Here is a 20,062-nt window from a genome sequence, read left to right as displayed (position 1 = left end):
TACTTGTTATATCGTAATTATTATTTATTATACGTTGATTTTGTTATATTATGATTTAATCTAAACCGTAATTGTTATAATGCCTATTTTAATATCATTTTTAACTACTATAAAGACATATTGTAATGTTGTATTTTGATATAACGTTATATTTTATAAAATAAAAAACAATGTTTTATGCAGGGTCACAGTTCTAACCTAAGCTGCAATGTCACTAGTTAGAACAAATATATGTTTTAGTGTATGTAATAATTATTGCAGTATTATATTATTAGACATAATTAGACGAAGAGTAATTATATCCTATAACCATTATACCAAGAATTACATTATGTATGTCGTTGATTACGTAATATAGTAGTACTTATACCTTGTATTACGTTATTCAAAATGACGATAGTAGCCAAACTATAATCTATGACAAGTAATTATATAAAATGTAGTGCACCCCTGGCAAAATTCTACCGTAATCAAGAGCCATAGAGCTTGATGTTTCATTAATTTCTGCCTGTTTTAAAGAAATGGCGGCATACTGTCCATGACTGAAAAAAAAACATCTTTCATCTTTCATTAAGTAAACAACCCAAAAAGCATCTTTCATTAAGTAAACACGTTGAAAATATAAAAAAAACACACAGTAGCGTCTTTCGAGCGTCGGCGTCTAGTTAGCGCTATAGAAAATAGCGTTGCTGCGCAGTAATTGCGTCGACGTTGCGTCGAGCAGCACTGGCAGCAGCCACAGAATTGATTAGACGCCGACGCTTGGGAGACGCTAGTGTGGGGTGGCCCTTAATTCGCAAAGCGGTAGAAATTTTATCAGTGAAATATCAAAAATATTCCCAATGTGTCATGATTAGTGCCGTTGCTATATAGACGGATACAATATTGATTTTATTGGATATAGGTATTTGCTTCAACTACTAAGTACAGATTATCTTGTTTTTTCACTGTCTCATCTAATGACTAGCAACCTTCGTGCTTGGCTGACCCCCATTGTTACTGCGGTGTTTATCTGTCATAACATAATGTATGTTAGGTACCTATCATTTGCTATCATGTAACATTACGCTTACGTCTTACTCGACAACGTAACACAATTCTCTGCACAGTCATCTTTTACCACAACAGATCAAATAACAATAATAAAGCTATTGCTATTTTAAAAGATTCGCATGGGTGTATTAGATAAGAAAGTTTAATATTGTACAAGATTTGTTTGTGTACTTATATTTGATAAGAAAATTTATATGTAAATTAATTTCAAATACTATGAATATTGTTTTGAGAATGAACTATGACTATTGCTTGTTATTTAAGTGAGGCGTCAAAAACGTGATAATTGTCAAATTTACGGAGCGTATTTCGTTGTGTACTTACTACTTAACATATTTGTCGATCTTTGCGAAGTATCTCTTCTCTTTGTATCATTTTTCAGTTTTGTACATTGTGTAAGTACAACATATGTAACATGTGTATTTAATGTGTTCTAAATAAAATAATAATAATAAAAAAATGACGTGTACGCACATATGACGTTATCAGACGGCTATGAATGATAGCAAATTAGTATATGAGTACGGGCGAACAGAAGCGTGCCGGTGGCGCCCCGTGGCGGTCGGCGGTCACCACAGTCTTGACAGTATTGTCAACAAAACGGGAGCGTCGTGTGCTCGGACAGCCAGCGCACCAGCATTCACGCCGCCGACGAAACGCGGGCAGCACGTGGCGAGCTAATATTATCGCGAACAGACTGCGCGCGCCGTTCCAGTATCAACACACAAGCCTATTCGCGCGCATGTCCGATTCCAACAAACAACCATAAATGTTTATTTCAAAATTCCGAGTGAACACCAGCAATGAGCATAAGCCGCAAATGGAGGGAATATGTGGCAGCACTCAGTGGTTAGTTTTTCGATTATTTTTGTTTTCATCGCTTATTCGGCACCGGGCAAGTTTTCAGCTGATACATAAAATGCACATTATGTTGTTATTTAAAGCCAAGCCCGAATCATTCCCAAAAACGTTGCAATTGCCATAACCTACATTAAGGAAAACTCCATTAAATCACATGTGATGAGTGGGTAATTTGCTTGTTTCGACTTTGGACTTACCCGCTCCTTTGGAGTTTCAGAATAAATGAAGCTATATTTAATATCCATACACCTATGAATCCGGTATACGAAACGTGTAAGTAGTGATTGGCATTCGGCATAATGATTTCATTGTCGATTCCGTTTGTTGTGACAACACTGTACATAGATTTCGTGGCCGCATTTTGCACTCCATTGAAAACAAACTTTAATGTAACCGGCAAAAAGTAGTTTTTTAAGTATCTTTATGGCATGATTAGATCGTTGTCGCGTCTACAGTTACAGTTAATACAAGTTTGTATTGAAACCCAGCAAAATGCAATATTTCAGGAGTACCTGATATTATAGTGTATAGATTTCGTGGCCACATTTACATTCCATGGAAAACAAACCTTAACGTAACCGGCAAAAGTAGTTTTTAAGTATCTTTATGGCATGATTAGATCGTTGTCGCGTCTACAGTTACAGTTAATACAAGTTTGTATTGAAACCCAGCAAAATGCAATATTTCAGGAGTACCTGATATAGACGATCCCTGTACTTGAAAATCAATTTGGTCCATAATGATCGCTAATTAAGCTAACTTGCTTTTGCGCTGTATAATCTAGAATGACATGCAAATTCTAGTGTTAAGCTTCGCATTACGAATCGAATTCTATTTATGTATCGGTCATTCATAATTATTGTCAAGTCAAGCCAGTCGTTCCTTGTTACCGTGGAGACTTATATGAAGCGTTATTTTCTTTTCATCACACTTGCTCGTTTTTTTTTCGGTTGGAACAATTTATAGGTATCGATGGTTACATCATTCCTCAGCCTCCTATAACATGCGTTAACTGACAAAATGTCCTGCAAACCAACCCTGTATTAAATATTTAGGGACAAAATGGACCATTATTACATTGTGCATATGGCCCTAAAATACTTGTATGACCACGAGTGCCGTCAAATGGGCGGTTCACTTTGTGATTTTAATTAGTATAACTGCAACTCAATTGCTGCTTTCAACAAACGATTGCTCTTTCATTATCATTCTAACTGCTATCATAAAAGTTAAAACTCCTTATCGTATTTTCACACCACATTTTTGTTGATTATCTTTAACTAGTTTTATTTAGTAGGTATAGATTAACCATTATAGTACTGACAGTAGTAGTATAGATACGATAAACCAATTTAGATAATAAGAATATTTAAAAAATTAACCGACTTCCAAAAAGGAGGTTATATAACCTAAGGGAATTATGTAGGTACCTGCCGCTCTTCTTAGTCCTTACATAATTTTAATCACTAATGACTAATTAACGTAATGGCTATAACCGATTCATCAGAATTGTTTGTCGTACCTACTTACATATATATTGAAATTAATTAAAATAACATTTGAAAAGCATAACAAAAGTAATAAACGATTTACGTTAAATTTGCTTAGGTATAGTCCGAAGAGAAATAATTGTAGAAATTAAAACCGACCAAGTGCGAGTCGGACTCGCGCACGAAGGGTTCCGTACCATCAGGTACGCAAAAACGGCAAAAAAATCACGTTTGTTGTATGGGAGCCCTACTTAAATATTTATTTTAGTCTGTTTTTAGTACTTATTTGTTGTTATAGCGGCAACAGAAATACTTCATCTGTGAAAATTTCAACTGTCTAGCTATCACGGTTCATGAGATACATCCTGGTGACAGACGGGCAGACAGACAGATAGACATCGGATTCTTAGTAATCGGGTCCCGTTTTTACCCTTTGGGTATGGAACCCTAAAAAGTGGCAATACTGTAGTAGTGTTGTCCCTTTCATCAATCAATCTGAGAAAACGGGCCGACACTACAGTATTGCCACTTTTTAGGGTTCCTTACCTCAAAAGGAAAAAACGGAACCCTTATAGGATCACTCGTGCATCTGTCTGTCTGTCTGTCTGTCTGTCTGTCCGTCTGTCACAGCCTATTTTCTCCGAAACTACTGGACCAATTAAGTTGAAATTTGGTACACATATGTAAGTTTGTGACCCAAAGATGGACATGTAACGTAAACAAATTAATTTTAAACACGGGGGTCACTTTTGGGGGGTAAATGAGAAAATTAAAAATAAAGTTTGTCAGACTGTATCGTGTTACATATTAAATGAAAGAGCTCATTGTGAGAATCTCAAACATATATTTTTTATAATTTTAAGATAAATAGTTTAGAAAATAGGCAAAAAATTGCCTTTATCCCCGAAACTACTGTCAAAAATTTTGAAAAAAAATACACAAAATAGATCTTTACCTATAGATCACCGGAAAACCTATTAGAAATGTGCAGACAAGCGTGAGTCGGACTTAATTACTTAGTTTTTGATCCGACCCCTACGGGTTTTTTAAAGACATTTCACATAAAAAATACATGTTTAAATTGTGTAATGTACGGAACCCTTGGAACGCGAGTCCGACTCGCACTTGGCCGGTTTTTAATTTCTACAATTTTTTGTTGGATTGTATGCTTGGTCATAATTTTCCAATAATAAATAAATAAATAAAAAATCTTTATTTCGGAAAACTAAAAATTCCATAAAACATTGTTAGTATCATTATATAGGTAATTATCATTATAGCTACATGTTAGTAAGTACATTAAAATTAATCATAACATTATATACATAATTGACACAATACCTTTGACAATGAGATCACCATTCATAATGAAATTAAAATTAATTAAAATAATGAATATATTAATAAATAAATAAAATAAAATAGAATTGCTTAGAATTAAAAAAACTCATTTACAATTACAACATTTTTGTCACATTTTTACTGTTATTACATACATTTATAAAAGTTTACAGATAGCTTTTATGAAATTTTAACAGCGTACGTAGCATACGTAGACTTGTATTTTTGGTCGGTCATAAACATACTATTTGTAAGTACTTAAGCATTAAACTGAACAGATAGGTTTGTGTGCTAAGTAACCATCAACGCTAGTTCTCCCTGGCAGATGCTTCTCTGGAACATGTGTTAGGACTGCCTTAGGTGGGGTGTTAGTAAGGGCTTTTATCTGATCCGTCCAGCGCAATGGGAAACTTGAATGATTTTATTGAATGTTAAAACTACTTTTGTACCTTTTAAATAAATGTTTTAAAAAAACTTACCTACAGTACAGTTGATTAAATCGTCTCGGTTCTATAATGATAACCTCTGTGTTTTTATTGAAGTCGTTTGAAAAAGACGAATCTTTAAGATTTATTGTTACCCAATTAAAAAAGAAGAAGAGATCATTTTGTGAATTGATGCATTAGTGCTGACCAATTCTAGATTCGATTTTATCACACACATTGGCAAGTTTGTGCCAACTTGTTTGACCAGACCGCCATTTAAATATAAATGGTTTGCACACTAACTTCCTACTTAAAGATCACACTTTTTTCTTCTGGTAGAATCAATAATGCACGCAATTCTGAGTAGGAATGACCTACAATTTTTGGTAATCCTAAGAATACAATAAACTTACATCAATAAAAAAAAAACTATTTTGTATAGCGCTACTTGATGATTCCTTACATATATTTGTGACCCCAACATTGGAAAACCTCTTGTCCTACTCAATGCTGTCTCGTGACATTTGCAACAAGTATGCCCTGAGATAACAGTGTGTTGCATGTGCTGCGATATTTTAAATTTGCACCTACTGGCGACCTTTGAGTACAAGTCCACTGACTAGTTAATTACCTGGAGACACCCGAAATCTACGTAATTAAGCACACACTGGCTTTAGGTAACATATAAAGCACCCTTCACATAAATATATCAGCAATGCCTGTTGGTATAAAGGTTTTTATTTCCCACAACAATTTCATATGAATGGGAAGCTGTATTCCTAGTTAAGTTGCCCGCTTACCGTATACATAATTGTCAATAGAAAAACGCTAGCTCCGTTTCACTTAATTTCAATACCATATAGGTAGTGTTATTCGTGATTGGTAATTACGTAATTAGTATCACTCACTCTCACTTCTGACGCAGCTCAATGTCTCAAATACTTACCTGTCACTTTGTGACATACCTAACTGTAATTTTAAATAAATAAATCCGATCTTAGCAGTGTAGTAAGAAGAATGCCTCTGACTCCGAAATAGAACACAAATATGTAAAATACGCGCATAATTCCTGGCTCGCCCACAAACATCTCGGTTTTCTGTATCACATCAATAAAGGTCAGGCTGTCGAGGTCTTCACGTTCGCACCCTTGCTCAAGTCTTACCTCACATCACATATGGTGATAAATTATTAAATTATCTGTTATTGTGTCGACCCTAGCCTAGACTGCACAATTGCACATGTACTTTACTTACACCTGTTCGTTACGATTTTATTTTTCCAAGCCAAAATGTATCTAATACCGTTTTTTGCTCGACTGATTTTGTATATATTACGAATTAAAACTTAATATGTCAATAATAGTATCACGTTACAATAACGACCTGGGGCCGATTGCATAACAACTTGTAACTAATACTATTAGCGGAAGTCTCTTTCCAATTCTGAAATGAAATCTGCCGTGAATTGATACTATATAAAGGCGCGTTTATACTTAGTAATCTAGGTCGCATGTCGCCTGCTGCCGCCTGATTCGACATTCGATAACCCCTTAGCTCAAAGTATAGTGCTATATCGACTGTCGAAGATTCGGTCAGTGTTAACACACCCTAAACTCGCAATTATGAGTATAATTATTTGGATTTGCTTTGATGTCGGTGTGACATCTGCATGTCCTAACGGAACAGATTGATTCGTATGCAGACAATCCTATTGTACTTAAGAACAATAACTTGCTTTTAATTTATTGTCGCTTTGGTACTGTACATTTTTCTTTGAAGAAGTCAATTCTTTTCATAGCTAGAATTATATTCGCGCCTCGCCTACTTAAGAATTTACATTACATTAGGTATAGACTATTTAAAATAGGTATAAAGTTTACAACAACGACTATGTTAATGTTTTCATGTAGCCTTGGCTTACATATGTACATATATTTTTCGACTAACTTTAATAAAAAGCTGTAGCGGAAGAGTGGCATGAAAGAACTAAAAATATAGTTCTAATGAAATAATGAGTTAAGCTCCTGCACGCCACTCCTCCCCTACAAGCAAATCATGGTAAAATCTTCGCGGCACTTACATATTTTATGAATGAAATAATAAAATTCATAATTTCATTTAAAGTACATATGTAGTATTAGTAGTAGGTATTAGCATCTGCTTAAAAATATTAAATATTATTTGAACTCCATTTGAGCAATAAAGACTAAATAAATAAAAATATGGAGTCGTTTTAGAACATCTATTTGTTCGTGAGGCGCTGGATGAGTGGTTTTTTCGCTCGCCAGAAGGTTTACAACCGAAGAATCCTGTGTCTCAAAGGCTTTGGGACGACATTCTCTGTAAAAGAGTACCCGCGAGTTTGTTGGATGGCGCTCTTGGGGCAGATGCGGCACGATTGAGGGCTGTTGCGGAGCCCGAGTCAGGGGCTTGGCTGCACGCGTTGCCATCGGCCCACTTAGGAACGTTGCTAGATAATGACACTGAGGGCGATATTGCCTTACGGCTTGAGAGTAAGGTATGAGAACCCCACAGATGCAAGATGTCCTTTTGGGGCAATGGTCGAAATTAATGGGTACCACGGACTCAGTTGCGTGCTGTGTGTGGGGCGAATACCTAGGCACGAAGCCATTAATGAGCTGATTCGACGCGCTTAGGTCTCGGCAAACATACCCTGCATTTTGGAACCCCCTGGTTTAAGCCGTACAGATGGCAAGAGGCCAGACGGTCTATCACTGGTTCTGTGGGCAAACGGCCGGAGCCTACTGTGGGATGCCACTTTTGCTCCCACTCATGTCAGCCACATAAGCAAGAAGGCAGGTGCAGCGGCTGAGGCTGCTGCTAAGTTCAAGCACGGCGAATACGTCAACCTTGGACCAGTGTATGACTTCATTCCGGTTGCTGCTTCATTACGGCTGGGCCACGGTGCGCCGAGGCCAAGAAGCTGGTCAGCTGGTTAGGGAGATTGGGCGCCGGTTGAGGGACAGAGGCTGCGACCCCCGGGCTGGATCTTATCTGGTCCAAAAAATATCCTTAGCCATTCAGCGTGGCAACGCAGCTGGTATATTTGGAACGTTTAGGACAGGTAGGGAACAATTCAGGGCTTAAAAGGAAATTTTTGACGGGGCTAGTTTGCGGGGTTTTACGCATTATAGCGTAAAAGTCATCTACTCTGTTCACGGCGAACATGCCAGATGCACTCCACCGCCACGGTAGCCGTAACATTGCACGAAACGCGTTGTTGTACTGTACTCGAAGTTGAACGATCGTTTCGTGTAATGGTACCACAGCTGACTGGTGTAGAACGCCTGACAATACGCCCTGAACAAAGTTATTTTGGCTTGGTCGGAACAGTGAGCAAACCGACGCGCCAACATGTTGCTTCTCATCGCTATGGCCCGCCCGTTCGAGATCGTCATCGTCCTTTAGTATGTCTAAAATAAAAAAATAAAATAAAATAAGCCTTTATTGCTGTTTAACACAATAATAATATGTTTTAAGTGGGTACCTTTACACTATATTTCTTTAATACTACACTATATATATATATCTATATTTCTTAACTAAGTGAATCGGCAACCGGTTTCCATCTCCTCCTTTCTACAGCTTGTCCTTCGACATAGGCCTCCTCTAAATCTTTCCATTTTGTTCTGTCCTTTGCCGTTCGTCTCCATGTTGGGCCAGCTATTTTCCTTATGTCGTCTTCCCAACGTTTGAATTGTCCTCCTTCGTTTCTTTTCCCGTCCCGCGGGTACCATTCTGTTATTAATCTTGTCCACTTTTCTGTTCTTTCCCTGTCCATCTCCATTTTAATCGTTTGTAAACAGATTGAATGTTTTTGAATTTAGTTTTATTCTTTATAATTTGTAGACTAATCTTATTTCTGCGTTTTACTCCTAGAACACTTCTTTCCATTCCATTTTGACACACTTTAATTTTATTTATTTGTTGTTCGGTCAGTGCCCATGTTTGGCATCCATACGATAAGCATGGGAGGATACACGTATCATATACCTTTCTTTTCTCTTTAAGAGGCATGTTTTTGTCCTTCATGATTTCGCTTAAAGACCACTAGTAGTGTCTGTCTGAGTGTGTCCTTTAGTGTGTCTGTCTGTATAGTTGTAATTGTATGTCTTTGTCTTCCCTGGCTCAACAACAACTTGTTGATTGATTTTAATCACATGTCAACATCCCACTGACAATCTTAATAATCAACTTATTGTACCTACTCGTACCTAACAAGTGAAAATAATATTTCCGTCAAAACTAATTTTCTGAAACTAAACTAAGCTATGAAACTAAAGCATGGTATACTTCATGGACCGATTTTTATTTGGTTGTAGGTTTTTTTCGTTAGGTTTGGAATGTTACCTACATTCCAACCAAACCTATTGAGTTACGAAATTTTCGAAATTCCATTCTATTGAGTTACGAAAACACCATACGTTTTCGTAACTCAAGTTGAAGATTTTTTAGGACACACGATGAAATTGCGCTTATTATGTACACTTGTACAGAATAGGGAACTCTATGTATCCACCTTTTATCAAAATCTGACAAAAAATATAATCGACAAGAAAATAAAAATAAACCTCTATTTATTTAGTCCCCTCATTATTTCTGCGCTAATTGCAGGTTGTTTAAATAATATTCACAAACAAATTATAGTGATAACTTTATGGTATGGGGTACCCACGCAATTGAAAACATACTCGTCCAAGGCAAAAGGTTATCACTTATCAGGCTCTGTGTTTCGATTAGTTATGGAAATTGCCATAGTTGCTATACTTAATGTGGTTTTTATGACTAAAAAGAACATAAAATATACCAACGCGTATTTAATCGAAGTTAAGTTAGAGCGTCCTCCAGGCTCCACCGTTAAAACCCGACCAGTAATATATGATCTTGATCATTATTGTCACGAGGGCGCTATTATTTTCATTTATACGGTGACAGTTCACGTTCAGTATAGTATGAAAAAATTAGTTCCAATAAAATTCGGCAGCATGGCGCGTAATCATACTAATCATATATAACTGGTCAGGCTTTAAGTCATACTCACTACTCACTTGAATTTAATTAACGAAAATGTGTCAATTAGAAATTCTAATTGTTGTCTGTGTAAGGAGTTTAAATTATATGATTAAACTTTTTTAGCCCGACAATTGTCTACCTTGCCTATAATAAATGCACTTACCACGGCTGTCAAAAAAAAACCTATTAGGTTTACAAGCTCTACTTATATTAAGCCCATACCCATATCTTCGCGCCCAATCATTGCAAAGCGGGGCATATTTATACTCCCACTCCTTAATCAGAAACCATTTGAGCTTGTAAGCAGATGGAACATTTTTGTTTTTAGCTACCCAACTGCCTAAATCTCTGAGCCTCTCTACATACCTTTAAGTGTACACTGTCTAGATGTTCCATTAGCCGTAAAAGTTCATAGCAAAGTCATTCATAATTTCTCCGTGCAATTTCGCAGCTCACTGTACAGCAGGGACCGAGTACCGGTATATTTATCATACAAATTAACCGGTATTTAATTTCGGTATCACGGTAGTTTGTTTATGTGTATTTTTGCACTTAATTCAGCTTATCTGATCAATCATTATCCTTACCTAAATAAAATACTATTCTACATATAATATAAAAAAAATATTGTGAATGCTATGAGATATTTAGATTTTTAGTTATACCGGTAACGGTCCCTGCTTTACAGACAAGCCTAGCCGAGTATAATGTTACACGAAAATCGTCTTTAAATACTTATTAATTTGGTTTCAGCTACTTTGATCACGGCGGCGGCGGGCACGACGGTGGGTTGGACGTCGCCCACGCTGCCCATCTTGATGGCGCACGACTCACCCATCGAGACCTCCGCCGACCAGAGCTCGTGGATCGCCTCGCTTATGATCCTGTGTTCAGGTATACCAGTTACTTACACTGTATAATAGACAACGTATTTTTATCACCTTAAGTCCCCGGCAAGGTCGGCCGAATTTCACCTTCCCATACAAACGGAATTTCGTTCTCATTTTAAAATTACGTGTTGGATTGTAATAAAACTTTGCACATACAATAACATGAGGTATATAATTAGTTTATATAGCTCCAGTGTATAAAACAAACGAAACAGAGCAAAAACAAGTTTTGTATGAAAAACTTAAATTCGCTGTATTATTTTAACTATGGTAACTGAAGCTACATTAACTAATTGCAGACATAGATATACCTTATCCAATTGTAAGTACAAAGTTTCAGAACATACTATAGATACTCTTTTTAAAATAAGAGCGTAACTACGTTTGTATCATTTCTGACAGCACGATCCGCACAGCGACAATGGACACTTCAAATTATTTATCCTGTCATTTTTGTATATAGTAAAGTGTGTATAGTATGTGTCTCCGTACGCAGTCTCTGAGACTGAACCTGTCGTAGGTATAAGCTGTAAATTATTAGTATCTGTTATTCTCTACGATGATAAATGTTTAGCTAGCTCGTAACAATAGGTTGACACTGCGTAAAAAGTTTGATGTCTAATGGTAATGATAATAAGACTTATTACTCAACTGTCTACTGCATTAGACATAGACACACACCATGACACTTTACCGGACTTAAAAATTAAAAACACATGCACCAAATGACATAACTAATTACTACCAGCCAATGAGAGATTAATTAAAAACTTAAATTTTAAGGACTAAGGTTCAAATTTGCAAGCATTCCTAACAACACAGTAATAGTTATTCGTTTTACAAGGGGGCTAAGTTGTTGTTTAACCGCTCGTGCTAATATTGATACCCAAACAAGCGAAAGATTCCAAAATTGAACCAAGAGCGTAGCTAGTGGTTCGAAAAGTGGAATCTTGAGCGTTGCGACGGTTTCAAGGCACGAGGGTTAAACAATTTTGCCACCGAGTAAAACACAAAATTTTTCACCACACCAACGCTAGGAAAATACCAACTGCAAAACATCAAACAAAATGAAACCAAATCAAATCCAAATGAACGTTATTAAATATTTATCACCCAAAATCATCATTTAAAATTCAATTGTATCAGCCAACATGAGCAAGCAACTCAAAATTTGCATAAGATTACTTTGCCTCACATGTAGATAAAATGCAACTTTCTTATCAGTTATTGAAGTACAAAGTAAGCCTTTCCGATCTGGTGTGGTGAAAACAATATATTCGTCCAATGACAATTCGATGTAACATGACCAAACATACTTCATGTTAAGTCAAAGTGTCAAACTATGCACTAATATGTATTTTGTACGTAATATGTATTCGTATTACAAATCCCTAACCTAAGAAGACAAATAAATAAATAAAAATAATAAAAATATACATAAATATATAAATGACATAAATATGTAACTCGTAACACATAAAAGGGAATGAGTGGTTGAAGTCTCCAAAGCACATGACTTCAAATTTCTTACTTTAGAGATCACTTAAATCTACTACTAAATAGTTGCATTACATAATTATGAATTAATTTCCATCAAAACAAAAACAAATTAGCTACTTAAAATCAATTTCACCACAAATTGTTGTATCACCTATAAAGTAATAAGATCTGCATATATTTTTCAAATATCCATCAACACATCAACAGCCATTGCCGTGGTCCTAATTAATCGTATCGGACTAGGCATGAAACCAATTCATTTATCTCCCCTATTGAATTTTATCTACGTCATTTAATTATAACCTGTATTATCTCTCGGCTAAACCGCATAACAAAATGAAATTTGGCTTTTAGTAGTAATAGTAGTAGTAAATCACTTTTTTGTACAAAAAAAGCGCTTTTTTGGCTTTTACTAGTAGGTATGCTAAATACATTTGCATAAGTGTAAGGCCTGAGTGGACGCTCGAAGCGGAGCGTTCGGCGGGGCGTGCAGCGTGGCGTCGGGCTCACAAGTAATTTGAGCAGCGTGCACTAAGGCCGCTCCTATACGTTTGCATTTGTTTAATATGCACGCCGCACGCCCCGCCCCGCTGCACGCCCAACTCGAGCGTCCACTCAGGTCTTACACTAACACGTAGGCACATTTACCTAAGTATCGTTAAATAGAACAGTTATTCATTTGCCAGATTATACGTCAAGGAGTTGGTGACCTTATTAGCACATTACAAAACTATGCGATAGATAAGTAAATGTTTATTACTTAGATAGCTATTAAACACATTATTAGCTATGGATTATCAAGCGTTAAACACACGTTAAACACTTCTCGGTGTTTTTAATTTCAGATTATCTTTAGCTTTAGGTACGGTTGATTTTTAGAATCAAAAGATGTTTTAGTATGACGTTTGGACCCTGAATAATTGTGTTGACACATGTTGATATTTTTAGCACTACTTAATAATAAATAGCAAACGGGAAATGCTTTCGGTACTGAGTTTCTATGGCGAGAACCGGGAATTCCCGGTCACTATAGTATATTTTGTATAGGAAGTACCGGAAGCACTCCCTGATAGTAAATAAACAACAAACCAGTAGGTAAAATAGTACATTGTGCAATAAGGCAGGTAAGGCCAAGACAAAATTGTTAATCTAGTTAACAACGATTTATTATTCGCTATCGGCTCTAGCCATTGTTTAGCCACTTGAAATTATAAACTCGTCATATTTTTTTATTTTATTTTATTTAATATACCTACTCCAAGATACTGTAAACTAACCGCGTGGAATGGCGGTGCTCTCTTAGCACAGTGACTTCTCACTTAAAAAGAGGCACCAGCGCAGATAATGTAAGTAATTTGTTTTTTAAGCTACCGATTTTTTTTAAACTGCCCTTGCATTGACTATAGTTAACAATCTTGGCCATACTTCACTTAGTGCACAATGATATTTGCGTACTATTTATTTGCGCTAAAAATGCCGCTCTAAGAAACGGTGCTGCACACGCTTGTATGAGAAACCGTGTTCTATTTATAAGTGTCACACTACAGCTCCGACGTCCCCGAATTAACCATAAAAAATACGCTACGCTCAAATAGTTACCATTATCGACATAGTTAACTGACCAATTTTAAACCTAAGATAGAACTCTAAGAGTAAGAGCTATGTTGCGTCGTTGCTGTTAGTACATAGGTGCGAACAGCAATCTCGTTAACACGATGTATAGTGTCCTAATGAAGCCCATGCTCATACCAAATATTTTGCATGTGTGCATGTTTAAATCACTCAGCGTTGTATGGGAAATGAACAGTTTTACATTGTTTAACCCCCCACGCAAAAAGAGGGGTGTTATATGTTTGACGCCAATGTCTGTCTGTCTGTCTGTGGCAACGGATGGGCCGATATCGATGCGGGTTTTTTTTACGTGACAGCGAGTTTTCTTGTGGTGGTTCTTTAGCGTAGGCCCGTTGGGGGTTTTTAATTTTTTTAGTTTAATAGTTATTAATTAGCTGTAATAATTAGCCTAGGCATTGATATAACAATAAAGACACAATACCTTATATCCCAAAGCTTATGCAAAAGTTTAAAGAACTTTTCGATTTAAGGAAATGAAATCCTAATAATTTTAAATTAGAAAAGATTTGATACCTATCTTACACAATAGATTAAATCGACTTTCCTACCCTAACATACCAGTAGTTCAAAATTTAAGTAAGTATTAATAAAAAGTATACGAAAAATTTAAGTAAGTATTAATAAAAGTAAGTATTTAGTATTTTCTTATAAGTAGTCTGCCATACAAACTACTTATTTAAATTTTAACATGATCAGTACAAAAAGTACGCTATGTACCTAGCTAGATTTAAACAATATTCTACCTATACGCAATGAAACGGTGACCTGCAAGCGTATAGTTTCTTCCTGATTAGTACCTAATGTTATTAATACGTAGCACAGAAGTTAATTGTGACCTATATATATATTTACGCATCTATTTTCAGCCGCCAGTCCAATACCCGCGTCATACCTGGCCGACAGAATAGGCACGAAGAAGACCCTGCTGCTGGCGGCGGTCCCATACATCATCGGCTGGGTGCTGGTCATGTTCGCGGGCAACATCCCAACGATATACGCCTCGCGCCTCGTCTCCGGCCTGGGCTATGGTATCGCATATACCGCCGCTCCTATGTACTTGGGGGAAATAGCCTCCGATGAAGTACGGGGCGCTATGGCGACGCTCATCACTGTTATGTCTAAGGTTTGTGCGAGTTGTAACTAAATGTGTTGGCCATAATATTTGATGGCAGATTACATAAATTAGGTAGATTATTACACCAAGTACCTGTCATACTTAAATACTAAAAACTAGTCAAAATGATAATTAGGTACTAGACCTTTGTCGCAGTGACGTCACAATAGGGTAAAGAACAAATTTCAATATTATCTTTTGGCATATTACTGCAAACCGTACGTTAAACTGGCTTTTGACGAACAAAAAGTGAGCGGCCGAAAAAACCAAACTTCCATTCAGTAAATGGTACAGTGGAACATAATGAAATATATTAAAAATCTTCATTTTATCAGCTTTAACCTTAGGTACAACCTAATAAAGTTTTGACCTAAGATATAAAATGTTTGCTTTATTTGCAACTGCAACGTCACAGTGATTGTGTCAGTGTCTTTAGACACTGTCTCCCAAAGGCATATATTTTAATGATTTGTTCAATTAAATTAAAATAATTATCTTATAATATATCTTGATAAATATTATTTTTTGAAAGTAATCAAAAATAAATTATTTTGTAAATGGTGTAACACAAAATTGGCCTCAAAAAAGGACAACATCAAGGTTCAAAAAAATCACCAACAAAAAGTGAGCGGGCAAAAAAACCAAGCGAGTTTGACTTAAATCTAACAACATTATGATTTCTAGTAATATACCATGGAATCAACTAAATAATCCGTTTTTTTATCTAAAGTTGTTTGAGTGGAAACTATGCATCATCTGTAACACTAGTAACACTACACTACCATCGGAAAGTAAACTGCAAACAACTTTTATCTGTTACGGAGAGTCAGTTAACGAAAGATCTAACTCGATAAATTAGTCAATTGACAATTGCCTTAAATAGGTAATTTATATCGTGAATGCCTGATTATTAAATTTTAATTAACACACACAACTACACTACACCACCAATATGCTTGCTTGCGATTTGGGAATTAGAAACACAAATATTGCTTTTCATCAATTAAAAATTGCGTTTTTCAGTTCGGAATCCTGTCACAGTACGCCATCGGGCCATACGTTTCGATGCTGGGACTGGCGAGCTTCAACATCGCAATACCAATCCTGTTTGTGGTCACCTTCAGCACTATGCCGGAATCTCCGTACTACTTCTTAAAGCAAGGCCAGCCGGACCAGGCCGAGAGGTCGCTCAAGAAGCTCCGAGGGCGACGCTACATGAGAGGGGAATTGGAGAGTATGACACATCTGGTGAATGAAAACATGAAGGAGAAAAGTCGGTGGAAAGATTTGTTGATAGTTGGCGGGAATAGAAAAGGGCTAATAATTCTATACGGCATATATTTCACACAACAGTTCTGTGGCAGTACCGCAATTATTGCCTATGCCCAGCAAATCTTTGGTGCCGCAGACGGTGGCTTGGGGGACAAAGAGTCGTGTATCATATTTGGGACAGTGCAGTTGTTAACATCTGCAATTTCATCGCAGCTAGTCGATAGGTTAGGAAGAAAGCCACTCCTCCTTATTTCGTCATGCGGTGTTGGCTTGACCAATATTATTGTAGGAGCCTATTTCTTTATTAAGCATGAAAACAGCGACTATGTCGTTAATCTAAAATTCATTCCTATTATTGTGATACCAATATTTATATTTTCATACACCATAGGATTAGCTACAGTGCCTTTCGCTATAACATCTGAAATATTTCCTACAAACATTAAATCGAAGGCAACGTGTGCTATACAGATGTTTGTGGCGTTGATGACATTTGCTGTCACCAAGTTGTATCAAGTGGTTGCGGACAACTACGGGAACCATGTAGCATTTTGGGGTTTTGGGGCATTATCAGTGGCTGGGGTTGTATTTATTTTGGTGCTCCTTCCTGAAACTAAAGGCCAGTCATTTGCAGCCATTCAAGAAAAGCTTTATACAAGTGATAAAGTTGTTTATGAGAAACGAGAAGACCATGTTGACAGAGTAAGACTTAATATTTAATTAGTCAACATTGTCTAGATTTTGTGACTAATGGTAAGGTAAATTGATCAAATTAATAGGTAGGTGTCATATTTCTAAAAAAAATATCATTGAATACGTTTTATTTAAAAACCGCTTGTCACAAAATAAAATTTACAGTACGATTATTTTCACTAAAACTTTCATATGATTGACTTACTCGTACAATGCAACTAACAGTTAGGAGATACGCCATACACAATGAAGTATTCTTTAAGGTAAACCTAAGTTTATTTTTCAGTATTCGTCCGTTATTCAAACCGTGTTTATTGAATAAAGGTGCTCTCAGCCAGTGTGATATTTAAGATAATATACACGGTATGATTAATAAATCGTATATTTTTAGGTACTTACAATATAAATATAAGATTAATAAAAAACAAGTGAGATAAAATAGAATTGTTTATATTTTCATAATTAGCACATGGGACATTTCGAAGTACCTAGGAACCGACCTCTATCAGGTAAATACTATAGAATACGCGGTATTTATTAACAAATCACCCGTTTTAAGCCTCCCTCCCCTAAGATTACTCTTACTTCGCCATATTATAAGACAAACCATGTTTACCCAATTATTAAACCAATGTCCACCAACACTGCATAATATAATTATGTACTTACCAACTTTTGTACTTACTTATACTGGATGTGGCCTGTAACATGAGCAAAACTTACTTTTGTTCAGCTACTTTTAAAAATAACATATTTTGATTTTTAGTACACTTAAGTTTATTCGAAGACGCAATGTATTGCGAATTTTGTTATATTTAAAGCGTGACCAGCAACGTCAATAACACAGATAACAGCGTTCAATGAAGTTAATATTTATATCGTTTAATTAGTAGGTGTAATCTATGTTTTCTCCATTATGCTCGGAAATGTTCACCTTATTGTAGCAAAAATAGTACGGGCAGTTCGTCTTTATGGTCAACTCGAATTAAAAAAAAACATTATTGTCCTGTTTTAGTGGACGGGAAATTATAGTTTGTCAAAGGACTGTCTCATTTCAAACATAGACAGAGAGAATCATACTATCTTTGTCTTACACTAGTACTAGCATCCAAAAGAAAAGCATCCGTATAGTTTTTTTTTTCTTATTTACTGACAAATTGGTTTGACCAACTATATTACTGTACTGTTTTTGACCATTTAAAAGTATGTATCCACTAAGAAAAATCAATATAAACAGCCAATTATTTTTATAGCCGCGTCTACACGGGTCAGCAGTCATTTCAAGCTATAGGATAGAGTGAGATAGAAAGATAAACCGACTTACATGTCATATTAAATATATTAATAACGGGTCACTCACGTATTTTAAGTCGAAAACGCTCGACATGTTTCACTCCGTACCGAGGAGCGTCATACGGAGCTTGCGTCGACGGTGACGGAGCGGCGCAGACTGCGGGCCGCAGCCCTCCGCGCCCGATGACTCGGCGCGGGCGCCGGTGGCGGCAAGGGGGGCGAGAAACTACCCTCGTTTACGGCATTATTGTCAAATGATGGGTTGCACACAACACTCACTACACTCACTTACATGTCATTGCCATTTCCCAGCCTCCGCAATAATGTACTATTACATTATTTGCTCGTGTTACAGGCCATACCCGGTATTATATACCAACATTCTTAACAATTAAATTAGGTGCCGTATGACCTCCCAACTATAGTCCAAAAGCTCCCAACTATAGTCCAAAACCTCCCAACTATAGTCCAAAAGCTCCCAACTATAGTCCAAAACCTCCCAACTATAGTCTAAAAGCTCCCAACTATAGTCCAAAAGCTCCCAACTATAGTCCAAAACCTCCCAACTATAGCCCAAAAGCTCCCAACTATAATCCAAAACCTCCCAACTATAGTCCAAAAGCTCCCAACTATAGCCCAAAACCTCCCAACTATAGCCCAAAAGCTCCCAAATATAGTCCAAAAGCTCCCAACTATGGTCCAAATTTAACTTTAATATCTTCGTTCAGGTGAGACTTTTATTTTGTTTTTTTTTTTAAGTTGTAAGGCACAATAGTTTTACAATTGGAAATAATCACTCATACATAACCTAAAAGTACATTAGTACCTATTGATGCTTAATTACTTATTGAACTTATGTACCATAGTTGCAGAACTGACTATAGTTGGGAGGTTTTACGGTGTGTGTATTTCTGTTCCAATTACCTACAACAAAAATGTAACAAAAACCCCGACACCGACTCAAATGTTTTAATTAGTCCTCAAACTGTTAAATTGTATCGATTTCTACTCCATAACAATATACTTACTACTAAATTACTAATAATATGTAGATTTATGGGCGACCGGACGAGAAATAGGCCCTCATAAATATTTTACATACAACTGTAACTAAATTCAGTAGATTTTTGTGATAATCGGCATTCATTCGTGTACCCAAACGTACGACTTTACAGCACACATAGCCTCAAGCTCACCCTTAATGTTTATACCGCTTCCGTTTCGTCAAGGGTAACATAATATTAAACAGCGGAAGGTATCTACATTTACAAAGTCTGAGGTCATATTTTTAATCGTAAATTTCGCGGTTGATAACTATTTGACCCGATAAATTGATAAAAAGTTCGATCATATTTGCTTACTTTACCGTCTAGAACATTGTTTCTTTCTAATAGTTATCTGGGGTATATCTAGATAATTGCTACATAGATTCTGGAAATCATTTGATGTCTGCCTACCATGCCG

At 36.4% G+C, this 20,062-nt stretch overlaps 1 protein-coding gene across 1 annotated transcript; it reads left to right on the top strand.

Annotated features, from left to right (window-relative positions):
• Positions 1 to 1,574: 1,574 nt before the first annotated feature.
• On the top strand, positions 1,575 to 17,915 carry LOC134756000 (facilitated trehalose transporter Tret1-like). Its single transcript, XM_063692759.1, has 4 exons — positions 1,575 to 1,902; positions 10,958 to 11,098; positions 15,093 to 15,349; positions 16,364 to 17,915. The coding sequence occupies exons 1-4, from the start codon at positions 1,857 to 1,859 to the stop codon at positions 17,330 to 17,332; spliced, it is 1,413 nt and encodes a 470-aa protein (XP_063548829.1). The 5' UTR covers positions 1,575 to 1,856; the 3' UTR covers positions 17,333 to 17,915.
• The last annotated feature ends 2,147 nt before the right edge of the window (positions 17,916 to 20,062 follow it).

The sequence above is a fragment of the Cydia strobilella genome, chromosome 3 (assembly GCF_947568885.1).
Source record: "Cydia strobilella chromosome 3, ilCydStro3.1, whole genome shotgun sequence".
NCBI lineage: Eukaryota > Metazoa > Arthropoda > Insecta > Lepidoptera > Tortricidae > Cydia > Cydia strobilella.
This window is presented reverse-complemented; position numbering and strand designations above follow the sequence as displayed.